The sequence below is a fragment of the Apium graveolens genome, chromosome 1 (assembly GCF_009905375.1).
Source record: "Apium graveolens cultivar Ventura chromosome 1, ASM990537v1, whole genome shotgun sequence".
NCBI classification, from domain to species: domain Eukaryota; kingdom Viridiplantae; phylum Streptophyta; class Magnoliopsida; order Apiales; family Apiaceae; genus Apium; species Apium graveolens.
This window is the reverse complement of record NC_133647.1, coordinates 137,014,667-137,033,213: the sequence shown is the minus strand read 5'-3', so window position 1 is coordinate 137,033,213 and position 18,547 is coordinate 137,014,667. Positions and strand designations below refer to the sequence as shown.

The window sequence follows — 18,547 nt, the reverse complement described above, 5'->3', positions numbered from 1 at the left end:
ATAATTTTGGCCAAATGCGGTCAAAATATTCACTTGAAATTTCAAAATCCCGCCCAAAACTTTGATTTTTCTTAAAAAATTTGAAAGGCCCTCCCGTAACTTAATTCGACCGTATATAGTTAAAAATATGATTCTAAATTCGACTGTATTCAATTGAATTAATCAAAACCAGCTCACCGTTCATGCCATCTAGATTTTGGTATTGAGATGTTGAGAAAGCACGTTGATGTGGTAATATATTACAATATCATAGGAAATTGAAATGACATAAATCGGTAAAACATAAATGAATAACAACAAAATGTTAATATAACCAGTTTTGGTGGCTCGAACAATCCGATGAATACAATTATTAAACAACGAAACCATATCTTTTTCTGCTAAGAATTTCATCAAACACTTTGAATGCGCTATTGATGAAATTTGCTTTACTAATGCTATCATTGATGAAGCATGTCTACTTCCATATGATCATATATACACCCATATACACACTAATCAGGAAATGGCTTAGCTCGGGGAGCAATGGCTTACCTCGGTGTAGAGAAAGAGTGAGAGAGAGAGAGAGATGGGTGTTATATAAGAATGAAAATATAGGGTTTTGATATTTGGGTTTGCTGAGCTTTAAATTGGGTTATAATTTGGGCTTATAATCAGAACTGCTTTGGTGAATGATCAGTTATTGGTGTATAATGATTTCTAAGTAAATAAAAAGGAAAATGAATAAATTAATTTAGTTTTAAATTATTATTATATGAAAAATAAAAATTTATTAGTTTAAATTGTGAAGTTAGAGAGGGGTAAACAATGAGGTGAAAATAAATTTGAGGAGTTGAATGGTTTCAATTACACATAAATAATGTGCATTGTAACTAGATCCGGCCGACAATTTTGGTACACGGATAAGAAAGTACACAAACACAAAAAAAATATAAACATAACTAATATCGGGTTTGGTTTTTCGAAATAGGTACACGACACATGATAAAAATACATAGAATAAAAAATTAAATAAATTTTAATCACACAAAACTAATCAGCTACTCCTCCATATTTTTATCACTAAAAAATAATCATAAATCATCGATTTACATAAAATATTCACTAACTCTTTTGAGATTGAACTGAAATACTATTTTAATTACTAAAAACTACTAAAAACCGGTTAATGCTAAAATAACTAATTTATTTACAGAAATCACTAATATGTGCTATAAAAATCACTAATTAATATTGTAAAAATTAGTAAAAATTAATACAAAGTTATTACATATTAAACACATCCATTACAACATAACTTCCTATCTCACAATTATCACCTTGAATCAGTTCATCACTGTGACTATGTAACAACAATAATGTCAAACATAAATCACTAAATTTAACTATTAATACAATAATTACTATGTGTACAGAAATTTGAAAATTTCCTTTATCATATTATTTTTTTGTAAGAACAAACCCTTTTTTACAACTCAATATTTTAATAAAAACTTGGAATCGAAATATTATTTTCAAAAGGGCGGGAAATTTCCCTCTATTATGTACCGAAATTTTTTCAAAATTTCCCACCATTTTACAATACTAAATCCGACCAAATTCGGTGAATTTGGGAGTGCCAAATAAATTCATTGGTGGGAAAATTTCCTCCAATTTATTGGGAGGCTAAATTTGACTGTGTTCGGTCAATTATTTAAGGGCAGGGCTAAATTAAACCGAATACGGTTGTAAATAGATACAAAATTCAACCGAATAAATGCGATCGGATTTTTTGCGACCGTGTTTGGTTGAATTTAGCCGTGCCCATAAAAATGACCGAACACGATCAAATGTACTCGCGGTTGAATTTATTCGGTTTTATTTAGCCTTGTTTTTTTAAGTGGTTTCTAAAATTTTTATACTCATTTTTAAATTGTAGAACCCCAATAATATCAATTATTAATTTTATTTATTATATATGATTAAAATAACAAAAATAAAAAAAATAATTTATTAGTTGTTTAATTTAATTTGCTAAGAAGACCGGTTCCCTTTTACTATATTTCAAACTTTGTAAAATCTAAAAGCAAAGCGCTTTGCAAATATGATTGTTCTTCTTTGCCTTTATTGCAAATATGATTATTCTGCTTTAACCTTACTAATTTTGATTTTCCTGTGAGTTTTTCAGTGTCTCTCCACCTATGAAGCGAATATCAGTCAACATACATGTTGGGCTTATGGCAGTTCAACTATGTGACAGAGTGATTAACAATAGGGAGCAACATCGTGATATTGCGTGTTTCGTGCTCAAGACTATTCCAAGCACTAAATATTTTTTCAACTCTCAAAGAAAAGCTGGTAGAGGGAATAACTGTTCCGGTGATAATGAGTGGCAATATACTGACCTCAAAAGTTAAATATTGTTCGATCAGAACTTTATATAAAATCCAAGACTTTGAGTTTTAAGTTACGCATCTTGCAGTTTGTTATACTGATTACTGATGAGTTGTCTAAACTTATGTCTTAAATACAAAACTTTTTTATCTACCTGAATTAATTCACACTGCACCAAAATTACGAAACTTTATTGTCTTCCTGAGTTAATATTGATAATGTCAAATATGAAGTGCGTCTAGATTTAAGAAAGTTGAATCTTGGTAATGATATGCTCGGAATTCTGTGACAACAACTTTATCTCATTTGTATACAGATATGAAGTGCGTCTGTCTGATATTTTATGTGCCGCTTTGGTTATATGTGGGAATTGGAGCAGATACCATCATCACATACTAGATGTCCTTCTTGGGAGATTATGTTGGAATAATCTTAAATTTAGTTATTAATTATTTGTTTTTTTAGTTCAGTATTTATGTTTTAAATTTGAATAACTCAGCTGTCATCCCGTGTAAACAGCAAAGACTTAGTCGTAGAAGTAAATATAGCAGTACAAGTTCTCTGCAAAATGTAGGTGTCTCTTTTTTTTCTCTAAGTTCTTTTTCCAACGCTGGTATCAGAGCCATATGATCCGGGGCTTATAAAACTCTGATAAAAATACACATATACATATATATATTATCCTTAATATTTTCCATAGCATCAAACAATTTCTCCGTCTCTATTCCATTATTCAAAGGAGATCATATAATTCATGGGCTATCAAAATGAAATCATATTTGAAAGCTATGAGTTTGTGGGAAGCAATTGAGAGTGATGTTGAGCCAACCCTTCTTTCACAAAATCCAACAGCAGCCCAAATCAAAAAACATGATGAAGAAGTGGCAAGAGAAGCAAACGCACTTTCATGTCTACATTCGGCTGTGTCGGAAGAGATCTTTACAACTATTATGGGTTGTGATACTCCTAAAGAAGCATGGACAAAAATTAAGGAAGAATTTGAAGGCAACCAACAAACCAAACTGATGTAAATTCTGAATCTCAAGAGAGAGTTTGAGATGATGAGAATGAAATATAAGGAAGGCGTCAAGGAATATGGGAGTAGGTTGATGTCCATTGTTAACCAAATCAAACTACTTGGTGGAGATTTCTCAAGTCAAAGAGTTGTGGACAACCTTTTAGTGGCTCTTCCTGAGAGTTATGAAACTAAAATTTCCTCACTTGAAGATATTAAAGATCTTTCGAAATTAACTGTTTCAGAATTGATCAATTCACTCCACACCGTGGACCAAAGGAGATCAATGAGGGAGGAAGAAATTGGAGGAAAAAATGAGGGACTTCTATTAGCTAAAGCTTCATCCTCAAAAGGCACAGGCAACAAAGTTCAATGCAACCATTGTCATAAGATGGGACATGAAAAGAAAGACTGCTGGTACAAAGGAAAGCCACAATGCTACAAATGCAAAAAATATGGGCATCTGGAAAAGAATTGTAGATTTCAAAATGATGAAGAAAGGATGGCACAATTGATCGAGGGAGAATCACTCCTTTAGAGTTGTGGAGAGAAAGTGCTCCAAAGTGTTTTTGGAGAGAACTGCTCCAAAGTGTTTTTGATGAGAAAGTGCATCAAAATTGATGGTGGTGAGAAGTGCATCACAGGCGAAGAGAAAGTGCTTCGTAAATTTAAGATTATGGGGGTGAATGTTGGAATAATCTTAAATTTAGTTATTAATTATTTGTTTTTTTTAGTTCAGTATTTATGTTTTAAATTTGAATAACTCAGTTGTCATCCCATGTAAACAACAAAGACTTAGTGGTAGAAGTAGTTTCAGTATTTGCAGGATCGTGGAGGTATTGTAGTACTGTTTGGTAAGTAGTTGCTGGTTTTTAGGAGTCCATATCTCCTAGTTACCTTATATATATGGGTATAATCTTATTAAGTAAATATAGCAGAAAGTTCTCTGCAAAATGTAGGTATCTTTTTTTTTCTAAGTTATTTTTCCAACAGATCAAGTTGCAATCATACCAGTGTCAGGAATAAGGCTGTTTCATGCATTGGTGAGATGGATATAAGCTTACCTAGTTGTTCATGATTGTGATGTAGTAGATTATTATGTACATGTGGGATATATTTTATAAATACTAACTACCCTATTCTACCCAGCCTCTTTGGCTACATACTTGTCAAACAATATGTTGGAAAAAGGTACGCGCGAAGTTGTTAGGCTTCTGGGAAATACAGTAAAACCTGAAATTGCTTGTACTAACATCCAGATGTTATGAACTTTTGTGTTTCCTTGCAAGAAACTATCTTTCCAAATATTGTCTATTGTGAATATTGTAATTAAGTAAAAGTGTGTTTTCCCAATTATCAAATCTGTAACTAGAAAATTAATGTATGTAATTAATAATATTCCTTTTCTATCACAGCCTTAAACAAATTGGCCCTAATAAAATAGTTAGTAATAAATCTAGCTATCTAGATAGCTGTTAATTGGCATTAAAATAAACTTCTGTGCAGAGCCGTGCTTGAGGGTGTGCGAGTGGTGCCACCGCACAGGGCCATCAAAATATGAGGGGCACATTTTTTTTTATTTACATATGTATATATATGTTTACTAAAATAGGAAAAAGAATGTTTAGTAAAAAAATATAATTTTTTAAATTTTAAAAATTTATAAATGAAAAATAATTATAAAAATATTATACATTTAAATAATATTAAATTATTATCTTGAATAAGTCATATTAATTCTAAAAATACTTATATAAAAATTATTTAAAAACGAAAGTTGCATTGTAAATCACCATTAATGCTCTAGTTTGACTAGGAAAGCTACTATTTTTACTGAAAAGTTTATAGTTATCTAATATATTTGTATATAGTTATTTTTTATTAGTAACAATATATATATTATTATGCATTCAAATAATGATTCAAATTTTAGGTATATTATTCATCTTAAAATATCCAATTTTAATGTATATATTTTATGAAACAAGTTAATTTAATATAAAATAAATTAAATAATGGGTTGAAGAGATCTAAATTATAAGTTTATGTATAAATTAATTTTTATTTGAATATTTTTTGTTTATCAATATTATATCTTACTTTTTTATAAAATAATATATCATAAGTCACATGTATAACTTATCTATTAAACATAAATATTTAATTTCTAAAATATAGTATAACATATTAAAATTTACATGTATAACTGTTTTTTATTTAATTTTGATTATGTAATAAAATTAATTTTTATATTTTAATTATTATATTTTGTTTATAAACTTCAGATTTTATTATTTCATGCAATTTTTTGTAAAAAAAATTAGTAGGGCACTTTTTTAGATTATGAACACGGAACTTAAATCTCAAGCACTCTGCTTCTCTGGCCCACTCATTTTGCCTAATCAAATTTCAACAGTTTATTCAACCACATTGCACAAATAAATTAACATAATTAACACTTCAATTACCTATAACTGAATACAGACAACAGTTTTCACAATGACAAAATAGGAAATGTGGTCAAAATGAATGGGATGAAGGAGTAACATATTAATAAATTTGTTGTAGCATTGATGTAAAATGCACACTTGCATAGTTTCATACAATCACCCGGCTTTGCATAGCTTCATTACAAAACTTTTTATGGGTTTTTAGTTTTACATTCAACACTTATATTGAAAAATTATATATTTTTGCAACTTATTTATATTGTCTAATTATTAATGTTGGTTTTCCAGCTGTTCTCTTGGAGACCGCTTCGGTACCTATCTTGGAGTAACGATTCCTCTATTAATGAGTTATACGAGTGTAGCAGAGAAATGGGAGGTGTTAGAATTTCCAACTCGTTGGAATTTGCATTAGTAATAACAGCTGGGTTGAATATGGGTTGAATATAGATAGAGTAAGAAAATAAGAGCAGGAGGCTCGAGTAAAGCAGAAAATATGGTAGGCTATGATATATTAAATTATCTACATGCATGCGGTGGTGGATGCCCAGAAGTTGGGGTATAGTCTAGAGTTCACATATGATAACATAAAATAAGGAATGGATAATTTGAGCTTAGCATGAGTGAGTCTAGAAAGGTTGGATAAAACAGCCAAGTTTGCGTACACATGCATGGAAAATGAAGGATGCAACTCCACCTACATAATATTTATTACAGTCAGAGTTTGTAGGCTTGTAAAAGTCCAAGTGTATAATAATATATATGATGTAAGTCACGAGGTAAGGTGCTATGTTGAGGCCTATAAATAGGCATGCTGTTTTGTTAGTATCAGATTACATAGAAGTGAATCACGAGAAAAAAGAGAGGTGTACCTCTAGAGAGATAGGAATCAAAAGGTTGAAGCCTAGTAAAAGAAAATCAAGTTGTTGCTTGAAGTTGTAAAAACTCTTCTGTGTGAAATAAAAGTGTGTATCCTTATTATATATTATGTTTAAGTTAAAATCATATAGTTGAGTACATCTACATTTCCAACAAGTGGCATGAGAGCTACGTTTCATTCGTGGAAAAATGGTGCATATGATGCATGCCCAGCTTCCGATATTGACGGACACAAATTACGTGGACTGGAGTATCCAAATGAAAACACTACTCAGTTCATACGAAATTTGAGATATTATCGAAAACGGGCATGACGATCTCACATCATCCGCTGAAGCAGCACTTTCAGATACTGGTGAATTTGTTACGCATTTGAAAACAGTGACAAATGAGATGAAAAGAAATGGGGAAAGTCTCGATGATGTTCGGGTCATGGAAAAGTTGCTCCGTTCATTAACAAGAAAATTTGATTATGTTGTTACTTCTATCGAAGAGTCAAAAGACTTGTCCACAATTTCGATTGATGAGCTGGTTGGTTCACTTCAAGCCCATGAGCAGCGAATGAACCACTAAGATGATGTAAGCCATTTGGAAAAGGCGTTGCAAAGTAAGTTGTCCATTATACTTCTAAAGGCGATTATACTTCTAATCTGTTTAGAAGCTTTTGTAGAGCACATGGAATCAATCATCAGTTGACAACAGCCTATACTCCTCAACAAAATGGCGTTGCAGAAAGAAAGAATCGCACTATTCTTGACATGGCAAGGAGCATGGTGAAAGCAAAGCACTTGCCGAGAACGTTTTGGGCCGAAACCATTTTATGTGCAGTTTATTTGTTGAATCGCTGTCCAACAAAAAGTGTTAGAAATAAAACTCCAAATGAAGCATGGAGTGGTAGCAAACCATCAGTGGTATATCTCAGAATTTTTGGGTGTATTGCATATGCCCATGTTCCTGATCAGAAAAGAAAGAAGTTGGATGATAAAGGCGAGAAGTGCATATTTATCGGATATGACAATCCCCTAACGAAGAAATTAATCATTTCTCGAGATGTTGAGTTCGATGAATCAGATTACTGGAGATGGAGCGAGGATGAAAAAAAATTTGCTGGTTTATTTTTCAATGGCGATGACGATGACTGTGATAACCAGAACATTGAAGATGACGTAGATGATGATCAAACTCATCCACCAAGTCCAAATCAATAAACTCTTGGATCGACACCATCCACGGGAGGAATCAGCAACTCAGCGGGAGCACCACGAAAGATGCGGAGTCTGGATAATATCTACGAAGCTACAAGTCCGGTACAAACAACCTTTGATTATTCTTTATTTTGTTTAATGGCTGAATGTGATCCAGTTACATTTGAAGAGGCTTCTGAAGAAAGCAAATGGAATAAAGCCATGGATGAGGAAATTGGTGCAATAAAGAAAAATGATACTTGGGAGCTCACAAATCTTCCAGAAGGACAGAAAGCAATTTGTGTCAAGTGGGTCTACAAGACCAAGACGAATCAGGATGGAGAAGTGGAGAAATACAAGGTAAGGCTAGTGGCTAAAGGCTACAAGCAGCGATATGGCATTGACTATGATGAGGTGTTTGCTCCAGTTGCACGAGTTGACACCATCAGACTTCTTACAGCAATTTCCGCTCAAAATCAATGGAAGATTTTTCAGATGGACGTGAAGTCAGCATTCCTAAACGGTTATCTTGAAGAAGAAGTCTATATTGAGCAGCCTCTCGGATATATTCAGAAAAGCCGGGAAAACAAAGTCTACAGACTGAAGAAAGCCTTATATGGTTTGAAGCAAGCTCCGCGAGCATGGAATACAAGGGTTGATGAATATTTTCAGTGAAATGGTTTCGTGAAGAGTCCATACGAGCATGCACTCTACACGAAAATAAATTCAGGGGGAGATATTATGATCGTTTACCTATACGTGGATGACATGATATTTACCGGAAATAATCCTGGTATGTTTGATGATTTTAAGAATGTTATGACTAATGAATTTGAGATGACAGATATTGGTAAAATATCATACTTTCTTGGAGTCGAGGTGAAGCAAAGCAAAGATGGGATTTTTATGTCTTAGAAAAAATATGCGGAACCTATTTTAAAGAAGTTCAGAATGGAAGAGTGCAGGTCAGTGAGCACGCCAGCAGAAGCAAGCATAAAGCTCAGAATTGATTCAACAAGGGAGTTGGTAAATCCGACATTGTTCAAAAGTTTGATTGGTAGTCTGAGGTACCTAACTTTCACTCGTCCAGATAATATGTATGCAGTTGGAATGGTTAGTAGGTACATGGAAAAACCGAAGCAAGATCACTTCATGGCAGCTAAAAGGATTTTGAGGTACATAAAAGGTACACTTGATCAAGGTCTGTTTTACATGCATTCTCAAAATTCAAAATTAGTTGGCTACTCAGACAGTGACTATGGCGGTGACTTGGATGACGGGAAAAGCACTTCAGGCTATGTTTTTCATATCGGTTCAGCAATATTCTCGTGGTCATCAAAGAAGCAGCCAACAGTGGCACTTTCAACATGTGAAGCAGAATACATCGCAGCAGCAACATGTGCATGTCAGGCTAAGTGGTTAGGCTACATATTAAGCGAGTTAAATCTTATCAAGGAAGATTCGGTTACAATTTACGTGGATAAAAAATCCGCTATTTCTCTCGCGAAAAATCCATTGTCACACAGTCGAAGCAAGCACATCAACATTAAATATCATTTTATTCGAGAACAGGTGAATGAGAAAATTTTGAAGTTGATGCACTGCAACACAGAAGAAAATTTTGCAGATATTTTCACGAAGCCTTTGAAGCCGGATGTGTTTTATAAAATCAAAGAGAAACTCGGAATGCGAAGTCGAGTTTGAGGGGGAGTGTTAGAATTCAAACTCTCTGGAAGAATGAAATAAGTACATCCTTGAATTATGGTGGGTAAAATATATATAGAAGTTTGTAAAATACAGCTAAGGTCAAATTTACATGCATGAATCTGGGTGTAAAAGATGAAGACCTAGATGTCTTGACTATTTATAAGTTACAATGGAAAAGGTGGCTAGCCAGCTGGGATACTAAATGAGGTGCAGAAAATAAAGGTAGGCAGTGAAAATAGAAAGAATTACTCAAGTATGAATTGAAGAAAATGTAGAAGACACCTGGTCCATTCAACAAATGTAGGCTTGTAATAAATAATTTTTATGTAAGGAATGATGTAAGAAAATCTGGGGCCTATAAAAAAGGCTCTATTGCATTTCATTAACAACAACACCAAGAGTGAAAATATGTTAGAGAGAAAAGAAAAAAGCACAGAAGCTTTATGTTATGAGAAAAAACAAAAGGCAGAAGCCTGGTTGAAAATTGTAGTTGTTTGTTTTATTAAATATATAAGTCGTGTGTTTATTTGCAAAGTTTATACCACACAGTTTTTATTACTTAATATATAAAAAGTCTATCATGTTTCCAACAAGTGGTATCAGAGCTAGGTTTCATTCGTGGAAAAATGGTGGATATGATGCATGCCCAGGTTCCGATATTGACGGACATAAATTACAAGGACTGGAGTATCCAAATGAAGACACTACTCAGTTCATACAAAATTTGGGATATTATCGAAAACGGGTATGAAGATCTCACATCAGCAGCTGAAGCAGCACTTTCAGATGCTGAGAACACGGTGTTAAAAGAATGCCGGAGTAAAAATAGCAAGGCATATTTCATGATTTATCAAGGTGTCGATGAATCCACCTTTGATAAAATTGCAGATATAAAAAAGGCAAAAGACGTTTGGGAGATTATGTAGAAATCGTTCCAGGACGTGGACATAGTCAAAAAGGTGTCGCTCCAAGTTATTCGTGGCGAGTTTCAAAATATCAAAATGAAGTGTTCTGGAAATATTGCGCAGCAAGTTTCTATTTTGAAAACAGTGACTAATCAGATCAAAGAGAACGGTGAAAGAGAAGCGCCAAAGAAAATGACGAGTCGAGATAATTTTTATAAAGCAACAAGTGCGGTGCAGACGATTTTTGAGTACTTGTTGTTTTGTCTAAAAGCAAAAGTCCCGAACTGGTACATCACAAAATTGTAAAACAGCTGCACTACAGGATTAAAGAAATTCTGGTAGATATATTTATGAAGTTGCTAAAGTGGGGTGTGTTTCACAAAGCCAAAGATAAACTCCAAATACAAATTCGAGTTTGAGGGGGAGTGCTAGAATTTCAAACTCGTTGGAATTTGCATTAGTAATAACAACTGGGTTGAATATAGATAGAGTAAGAAAATAAGAGCAGGAGGCTCGAGTAAAGCAGAAAATATGGTAGGCTATGATATATTAAATTATCTACATGCATGCAGGGTGGTGGATGCCCAGACGTTGGGGTATAGTCTAGAGTTCACATATGATAACATAAAATAAGGAATGGATAATTTCAGCTTAGCATAAGAGAGTCTAGAAAGATTGGATAAAAGAGCCAAGTTTGTGTACACATGCATGGGAAATGAAGGATGCAACTCCACCTACATAATATTTATTACAGTCAGAGTTTGTAGGCTTGTAAAAGTCCAAGTGTATAATAAAATAAATGATGTAAGTCACGAGGTAAGGTGCTATGTTGAGCCCTATTAATAGGCATGCTGCTTGAAGTTGTAAAAACTCTTCTCTGTGAAATAAAAGTGTGTATCCTTATTATATATTATGTTTAAGTTAAAATCATATAGTTGAGTCCATCTACGTTTCCAACACGCCGAACAGGTGAATGCGTCTTGCAGGTAGTACTAACATATTTGTAGTCAACATTTTCCTCGTGTTTTTACGTTTGTGTTTACGTTACGCTTACATGTTCGGTAGTATTTGTTTTATTGAGTACAGGCAATGGAGAGCTTCTTACTTGTGTGCTCCAGGGATGTATCTTCCTACTGCGAGAAAATTTTGCATTTTACTCTGAAATTTCTCAGATATGATCATGATGTTTCGGATGACATGGAGGAGGATACTAACAATGAAATTTACGAGGAAGAGGAGGACAAGTATGGTGTTTTCTGTATGCCCTGCGTTTCTTGTGTAATAATATTGAAGTGTTATATCTACTACTTAACTTTATCTACTTTTGAGTATTTGTAGCGATAGCAATTATGAATACATAGATGATGTGGATGTTAGCTGGAAAGTCCGGAGGGCTGCTGCAAAATGTTTAGCAGCTTTAATTATTTCTCGTCTGAAGATGCTCCCAAAGCTGTTTGTGGAGGTAATGTCAATTGTTAGATGGCTTCAAACTCTGGTGTGCTAAAAGTCTTATTTTTCATTTTATTTTTGAGTTTGTAGAAGCTGTTGTTGATGTTTAACTCATTAGTCGATAATTTTGCCTTAGACATTTTACAAAGTAATTAATCTTAATAGGTACATGAAAAACATGTGCAAGTTGCAAGAGGGTTGTAATAACATAGAAAAGAAAACAGAGGTATATGAAAGTACAAAGAAAGGGCATGCAAGTTTGTACCTGCTGTGTTTCCAACAAAAGAAAAGTAAGTCACCCTAAATGGTTATGAACTACTGTACATGCAGGCTTGCCCGAAATTGATGGACAGATTCGGAGAAAGAGAAGAAGTTGTTATGGTTAGGACCGAGAAACTGTATATTTTTTCCTCTTTTCTCGAATGCTAGCTGATCTAATTCTCCGATCTTCCTAATGTAGATGGATGTGTTCAATACTTTTATTGAGCTACTATGCCAGACAGGAAATGCCAGGAAGGGGCAGAATGAAGATGGGCCCAGGTAAATTTGCACTGTATTTATATATTTCTGATCATTTGCCTTATCAACTTAAAATACTTTCAAAATCCGATTATGTGTACAAGGTAAATACATATCAGTGTGTGTTAAAACCTGTAGATACATTTCGGTGAGTGTTAAACTCAAGAAGTTTTTTGGGAAAATATTTTATGTATGGTTATGCTAATTTAGAGTTATATACAAAATATGGTTATCACATATTTGAGAGCTGGTTATAAGTGGTTTTGGAACCAATCCAAACCTTTTTAAATTTTTTGATTTTCAGTTGAATCATGTTATTTATTTTGGTTTTGTTTTGTCAGTTATATAGTTTTCTGCCCATATTGCCAGGTTTGATGCAAATGTATTAACTGATTATCGATTTCTTGCTCCACCTTAGCGGGTCTATCTAGAATCTCTCAAGAAGTTTCTTGTCCTTCATTCCTTGAGAAAATAATATACTTACTTAAGGTATATGAATATGATTGCTTATTGAATTTTTTGTCTCTATTTGTCCAGTAGTCCCATATGTTTACTGAAACAAGAAGTACCAAAGATTGTTAAATTGGTTCACAGGCAGCTGCGAGGGATATCTGTCAACACAAAGGTCGAAACCTTCTGAAATCTTAGTTCTCTAATTTTCAATAATTATCAGGGTTTCAACATGCCTTAAATTTCTGTAGGTTGCCGCACTTTCAGTTTTGAAAGAACTTGCGGTTGTCTTGCCGGACTGCGTGGCAGACAATTTTAAAATTCTCCTTCCAGAGATACAAAATGCCTTGTGTGTAAGTATTATTCCACGTTTTACTAATCTACCTTCAGCTTGCAAATTTTATAATATCCAACTTCTTAGCTTGTTATATTTGGGACTCTCTATCTTCTTGGGTAGATATTTTTTATGTTATCTTTACCGCACAAGTCCTCTACGTCAGATTTGAAGCTTGAGGCTCTTATCTTGACAAGATTAGTGTTAGCTTCAAATTTTCTCACCGTGTTTTACCCTTACATTGGGGTAAATTTAAACTTTTCCTTATTATGTGTATTTTTACCCTTACATTGAGGTAAATTTAAACTTTTCCTTATTATGTTTATGATTACTTAAATATTAAGTTTGGATTCAATTTCAAATTGTAAACTATCTTATTCTCAAACTTATGTGCCTTCCCATGAATATCTTATATTAAATAACTGTTGGACGAGCCTTTTCGGGATCTTATATTAAGTGTTTGATTATTAATATAAAATACTAGAAGTAACCTCCTTCCCCCAAAAAGTTTTCAAACTTATGTGCCATAATTTTCCCACAAGTTAGGTTATAATTCATAAATTATCTGTAGTTGGATTAAAATTAGTTAATCATTAACACCCAATTCCTATAATTTCCTGCCATTATTTTTTATAAAAGGCAAGGGTAGGACCATGGAATGCCAACTTGAATTAATCTTGATCATTCATTTATTTTTCAATCCTTTCATCCCATCAATTCAATCTTTCACCCTCATCTCTTTCTCATTATATTCCTCATTCAATTTCATTCTCTTATAAAAAAATTATACTCATACCTAACTTGACTCTCTAACTACATACACACTCATACATATTTTGTATACTCCCAATAATATACACATACACATCTCTCATACTAAATCTCTTCTAATTATATTTTTCCAAATGGCAAATTAATTTAAACTAATTCCGGTGAATTCATCTGATTCACACTAATTTCGGCGAGTTCACCATTTCAGAACAATTACGGCGAGTTCATCTGCATCACCTCCGACGAGAGTTTATGCCATCACCTCGGGAAAATTCATTTTCGGAAACATAGAAGTAAAATAAGACTTGTATCAAATATTTCATTTATATGAACCAATTTAAGTTTATTTTTTATTTTTTCATATTTGTTTATCATTTGGGTGAGTTAATCTTATAATATTTGATTTCCGATATGTTACTAAATGATATAAATAGTTGTATTCTAAAATCTATATTATTTATTTATGTAATTTTAATATTAGTAAACAAAAAACCCTATTGTGTCCGTTATTGTCTTATGAAATTACATTATGGAAAAACTAGTAAATAAATTCCAAAATGCATTTTGTTGCTGTTTTTTAAAAATATGGAGCTTATTAATTTCTACCAACTTTGTTAGAATTTGGCATACTTATTTCGACCAGATTTGGTCGAATTTAGCATAGTAATTTCGACCAGATTTTGTCGAATTAGTAATTGTGGGCGGGATTTTTGAATTTTATGAAAAATTTAAACTTTTGTCAAAAAAATTGGGGCTGAATTTTTTAACCAATTTTGGTCGAATTTAGTTAGTCGAATTTATTCGGCTGAATTTAGCTAAATTGGACCGCACCCCTTATTTTCGACTAGCTTTTGTTCGACCAACAACTGGTTGGTCGAAAATAGTTATTTTAGACCAAAATCGGTCGAATTTTGCTAAATTCGACCAAAAAAATTCGGACGAATTTCTTGTAGTGAATAATACCAATGCACGTGACACTACGTAGTTACCCCTGAACTGACGTCAAAAATTGTTCAAAAAAGGGACCCTGTGATGATTTTCAAAGGAATGCTAGGTTTATTTTAGAGATATTCAAAATATTAAATCCAAGTAAATATGGTGAAATAAATTAATTATAGTGTTTGTTTGGTTGATCTTTCTGAAGATACTATTATTTAAAAAACTTTCAATGTAAAAGACCTACATGATTTCCATGATGACGTTCCTTTATATCCAAATGTTAATTCGACGTCGAATTTTGTTAAAGATGAGACGAACTGATGGAGAACAAGAGGTATTGGGTATTGAAGAAAAACTTGACAAAGGAATGTATGAAAAGAAGCAATAAATTAACAATATTATTATGCTTACGGGCTCCCTCATCATGCCAAAACAGTGGATTGAGATTGTGGTGCATGAATATGCTGAAAACTGCAAGATCATGTTACTTATATGTACTATTTTATTTTTCATTAAAATTTATTTTATTATCTTCGAGGGTTTTATCCTTGATTAAACACTATTATGATGGTACAATAATATTAATAACAAACAATTTCTGAGAGTTTTTCGAATACGTGCATTCGTATTAGTATTTGTTCTCTCTTTTTTATCGTAGGGAAGCTACATCCGCTATCATTCGGGTGTGTACTGGGTAAACCCCGCGGTCTCACGCAATAGACTGCAAACCACATAAACCAAGGAAAATCGTATTTAAGCGACAGGCTCTGGTTCAAGAGCCATAATCATAAATTCTCCTCCCGTGGGATACGCACCTATGACCAAAATAATAGTTATCACCTCTTCAACCAACTGAGCATAAATCACCATATTTAAGTATTTCTTAATATTATTATTTTTTCAGTATTTCTTAATGTTCACTACAATAAACAAGGCGAAATTCGACCGAAAAAGATCGGTCGTATTTAGCTAAATGCGACAGAAAATGGTCGTTTTTAACTAAATTTGACCGATTTTGAAACGGTTATTTTTACGGGAGTCATATTTAGGATTTTGGTCATTTTTATACTAAGTTCGACTGGTTAATTATGACCGGATAAATACAACCACTTAAATTTGACCGGGTAAATTTGGCTAAATGCGGTCAAAATATTCACTTGAAATTTGAAAATCCCGCCTAAAAAATTGAATATTCTTAAAAAATTTAAAAGGCCCTCCCGTAACTTAATTCGACCGTATATAGTTAAAAATATGATTCTATATTCGACTGTATTCAATTGAATTAATGAAAACCAGCTCACCGTTCATGCCATCTAGATTTTGGTATTGAGATGTTGAGAAAGCACGTTGATGTGGTAATATATTACAATATCATAGGAAATTTAAACGACATAAATCGGTAAAACATAAATGAATAACACCAAAATGTTAATATAACCAGTTTTGGTGGCTCGAACAATCCGATGAATACAATTATTAAACAACGAACCCATATCTTTTTCTGCTAAGAATTTCATCAAACACTTTGAATGCGCTATTGATGAAATTTGCTCTACTAATGCTATCAGTGATGAAGCGTGTCTACTTCCATATGATCATATATACACCCATATACACACTAATCAGGAAATGGCTTAGCTCGGGGAGCAATGGCTTACCTCGGTGTAGAGACAGAGTGAGAGAGAGAGATGGGTGTTATATAAGAATGAAAATATAGGGTTTTGATCATTGGGTTTGCTGAGCTTTAAATTGGGTTACAATTTGGGCTTATAATCAGGCCTTCTTGGGTGAATGATTAGTTATTGGTGTATAATGATTTCTAAGTAAATAAAAAGGAAAATGAATAAATTCATTTAGTTTTAAATTATTATTATATGAAAAATAAAAATTTATTAGTTTAAATTGTGAAGTTAGAGAGGGGTAAACAATGAGGTCAAAATAAATTTGAGGAGTTGAATGGTTTCAATTACACATAAATAATGTGCATTGTAACTAGACCCGACCGACAATTTTGGTACACGGATAAGAAAGTACACAAACACAAAAAAATATAAACATAACTAATATCGGGTTTGGTTTTTCGAAATAGGTACACGACACATGACGAAAGTACATAGAATAAAAAATTAAATAAATTTTAATCACACAAAACTAATCAGCTACTCCTTCATATTTTTATCACTAAAACATTATCATAAATCATCGATTTACACAAAATATTCACCAACTCTTTTGAGATTGAACTAAAATACTATTTTATTTACTAAAAACTACTAAAACTGGTTAATGCTAAAATAACTAATTTATTTACACAAATCACTAATATGTGCTATAAAAATCACTAATTAATATTGTAAAAATTACTAAAAATTAATACAAAGTTATTACATATTAAACACATCCATTACAACATAACTTCCTATCTCACAATTATCACCTTGAATCAGTCTATGTAACAACAATAATGTCAAACATATATCACTACATTTAACTATTAATACAATAATTACTATGTGTACAGAAATTTGAAAATTTCCTTTATCATATTATTTTTTTGTAAGAACAAACCCTTTTTTACAACTCAATATTTTAATAAAAACTTGGAATCGAAATATTATTTTCAAAAGGGCGGGAAATTTCCCTCTATTATGTACCGAATTTTTTTAAAAATTTCCCACCATTTTACAATACTAAATCCGACCAAATTCGGTGAATTTGGGAGTGCCAAATAAATTCATTGGTGGGAAAATTTCCTTCAATTTATTGAGAGGCTAAATTTGACTGTGTTCGGTCAATTATTTAAGGGCAGGGCTAAATTAAACCGAATACGGTTGTAAATAGATACAAAATTCAACCGAAAAAATACGATCGGATTTTTTGCGACCGTGTTTGGTTGAATTTAGCCGTGCCCATAAAAATGACCGAACACGATCAAATGTACTCGTGGTTGAATTTGTTCGGTTTTATTTAGCCTTGTTTTTTGTAGTGGTTTCTAAAATTATTTATACTCATTTTTAAATTGTAGAACCCCAATAATATCAATTATTAATTTTATTTAATATATATGATTAAAATAACAAAAATAAAAAAAATAATTTATTAGTTCTTTAATTTAATTTGCTAAGAAGACCGGTTCCCTTTTTCTATATTTCAAACTTTGTAAAATCTAAAAGCAAAGCGCTTTGCAAATATGATTGTTCTTCTTTGCCTTTATTGCAAATATGATTATTCTGCTTTAACCTTACTAATTTTGATTTTCCTGTGAGTTTTTCAGTGTCTCTCCACCTATGAAGCGAATATCAGTCAACATACATGTTGGGCTTATGGCAGTTCAACTATGTGACAGAGTGATTAACAATAGGGAGCAACATCGTGATATTGCGTGTTTCGCGCTCAAGACTATTCCAAGCACTAAATATTTTTTCAACTCTCAAAGAAAAGCTGGTAGAGGGAATAACTGTTCCGGTGATGATGAGTGGCAATATACTGACCTCAAAAGTTAAATATTGTTCGATCAGAACTTTATATGAAATCCAAGACTTTGAGTTTTAAGTTACGCATCTTGCAGTTTGTTA

At 32.6% G+C, this 18,547-nt stretch overlaps 1 protein-coding gene and 1 long non-coding RNA gene across 2 annotated transcripts; both read left to right on the top strand.

The window, feature by feature from the left end:
• Positions 1-8,849: 8,849 nt before the first annotated feature.
• Positions 8,850-9,602, top strand: LOC141707117 (secreted RxLR effector protein 161-like). The gene has a single exon (XM_074510115.1). It carries the CDS (start codon positions 8,850-8,852, stop codon positions 9,600-9,602), a length of 753 nt encoding a protein of 250 aa, XP_074366216.1.
• A 2,810-nt stretch (positions 9,603-12,412) lies between these two features.
• LOC141720900 (uncharacterized) lies at positions 12,413-13,399 on the top strand. The gene is made up of 3 exons (XR_012574586.1): positions 12,413-12,499; positions 13,019-13,103; positions 13,180-13,399. It is a non-coding gene; the product is annotated as an uncharacterized LOC141720900 (long non-coding RNA).
• The last annotated feature ends 5,148 nt before the right edge of the window (positions 13,400-18,547 follow it).

Coding starts and splice junctions, on each gene's coding strand:
- LOC141707117 (XM_074510115.1), top strand. CDS start 8,850: ATGGAAGAGTGCAGGTCAGTGAGCACGCCAGCAGAAGCAAGCATAAAG.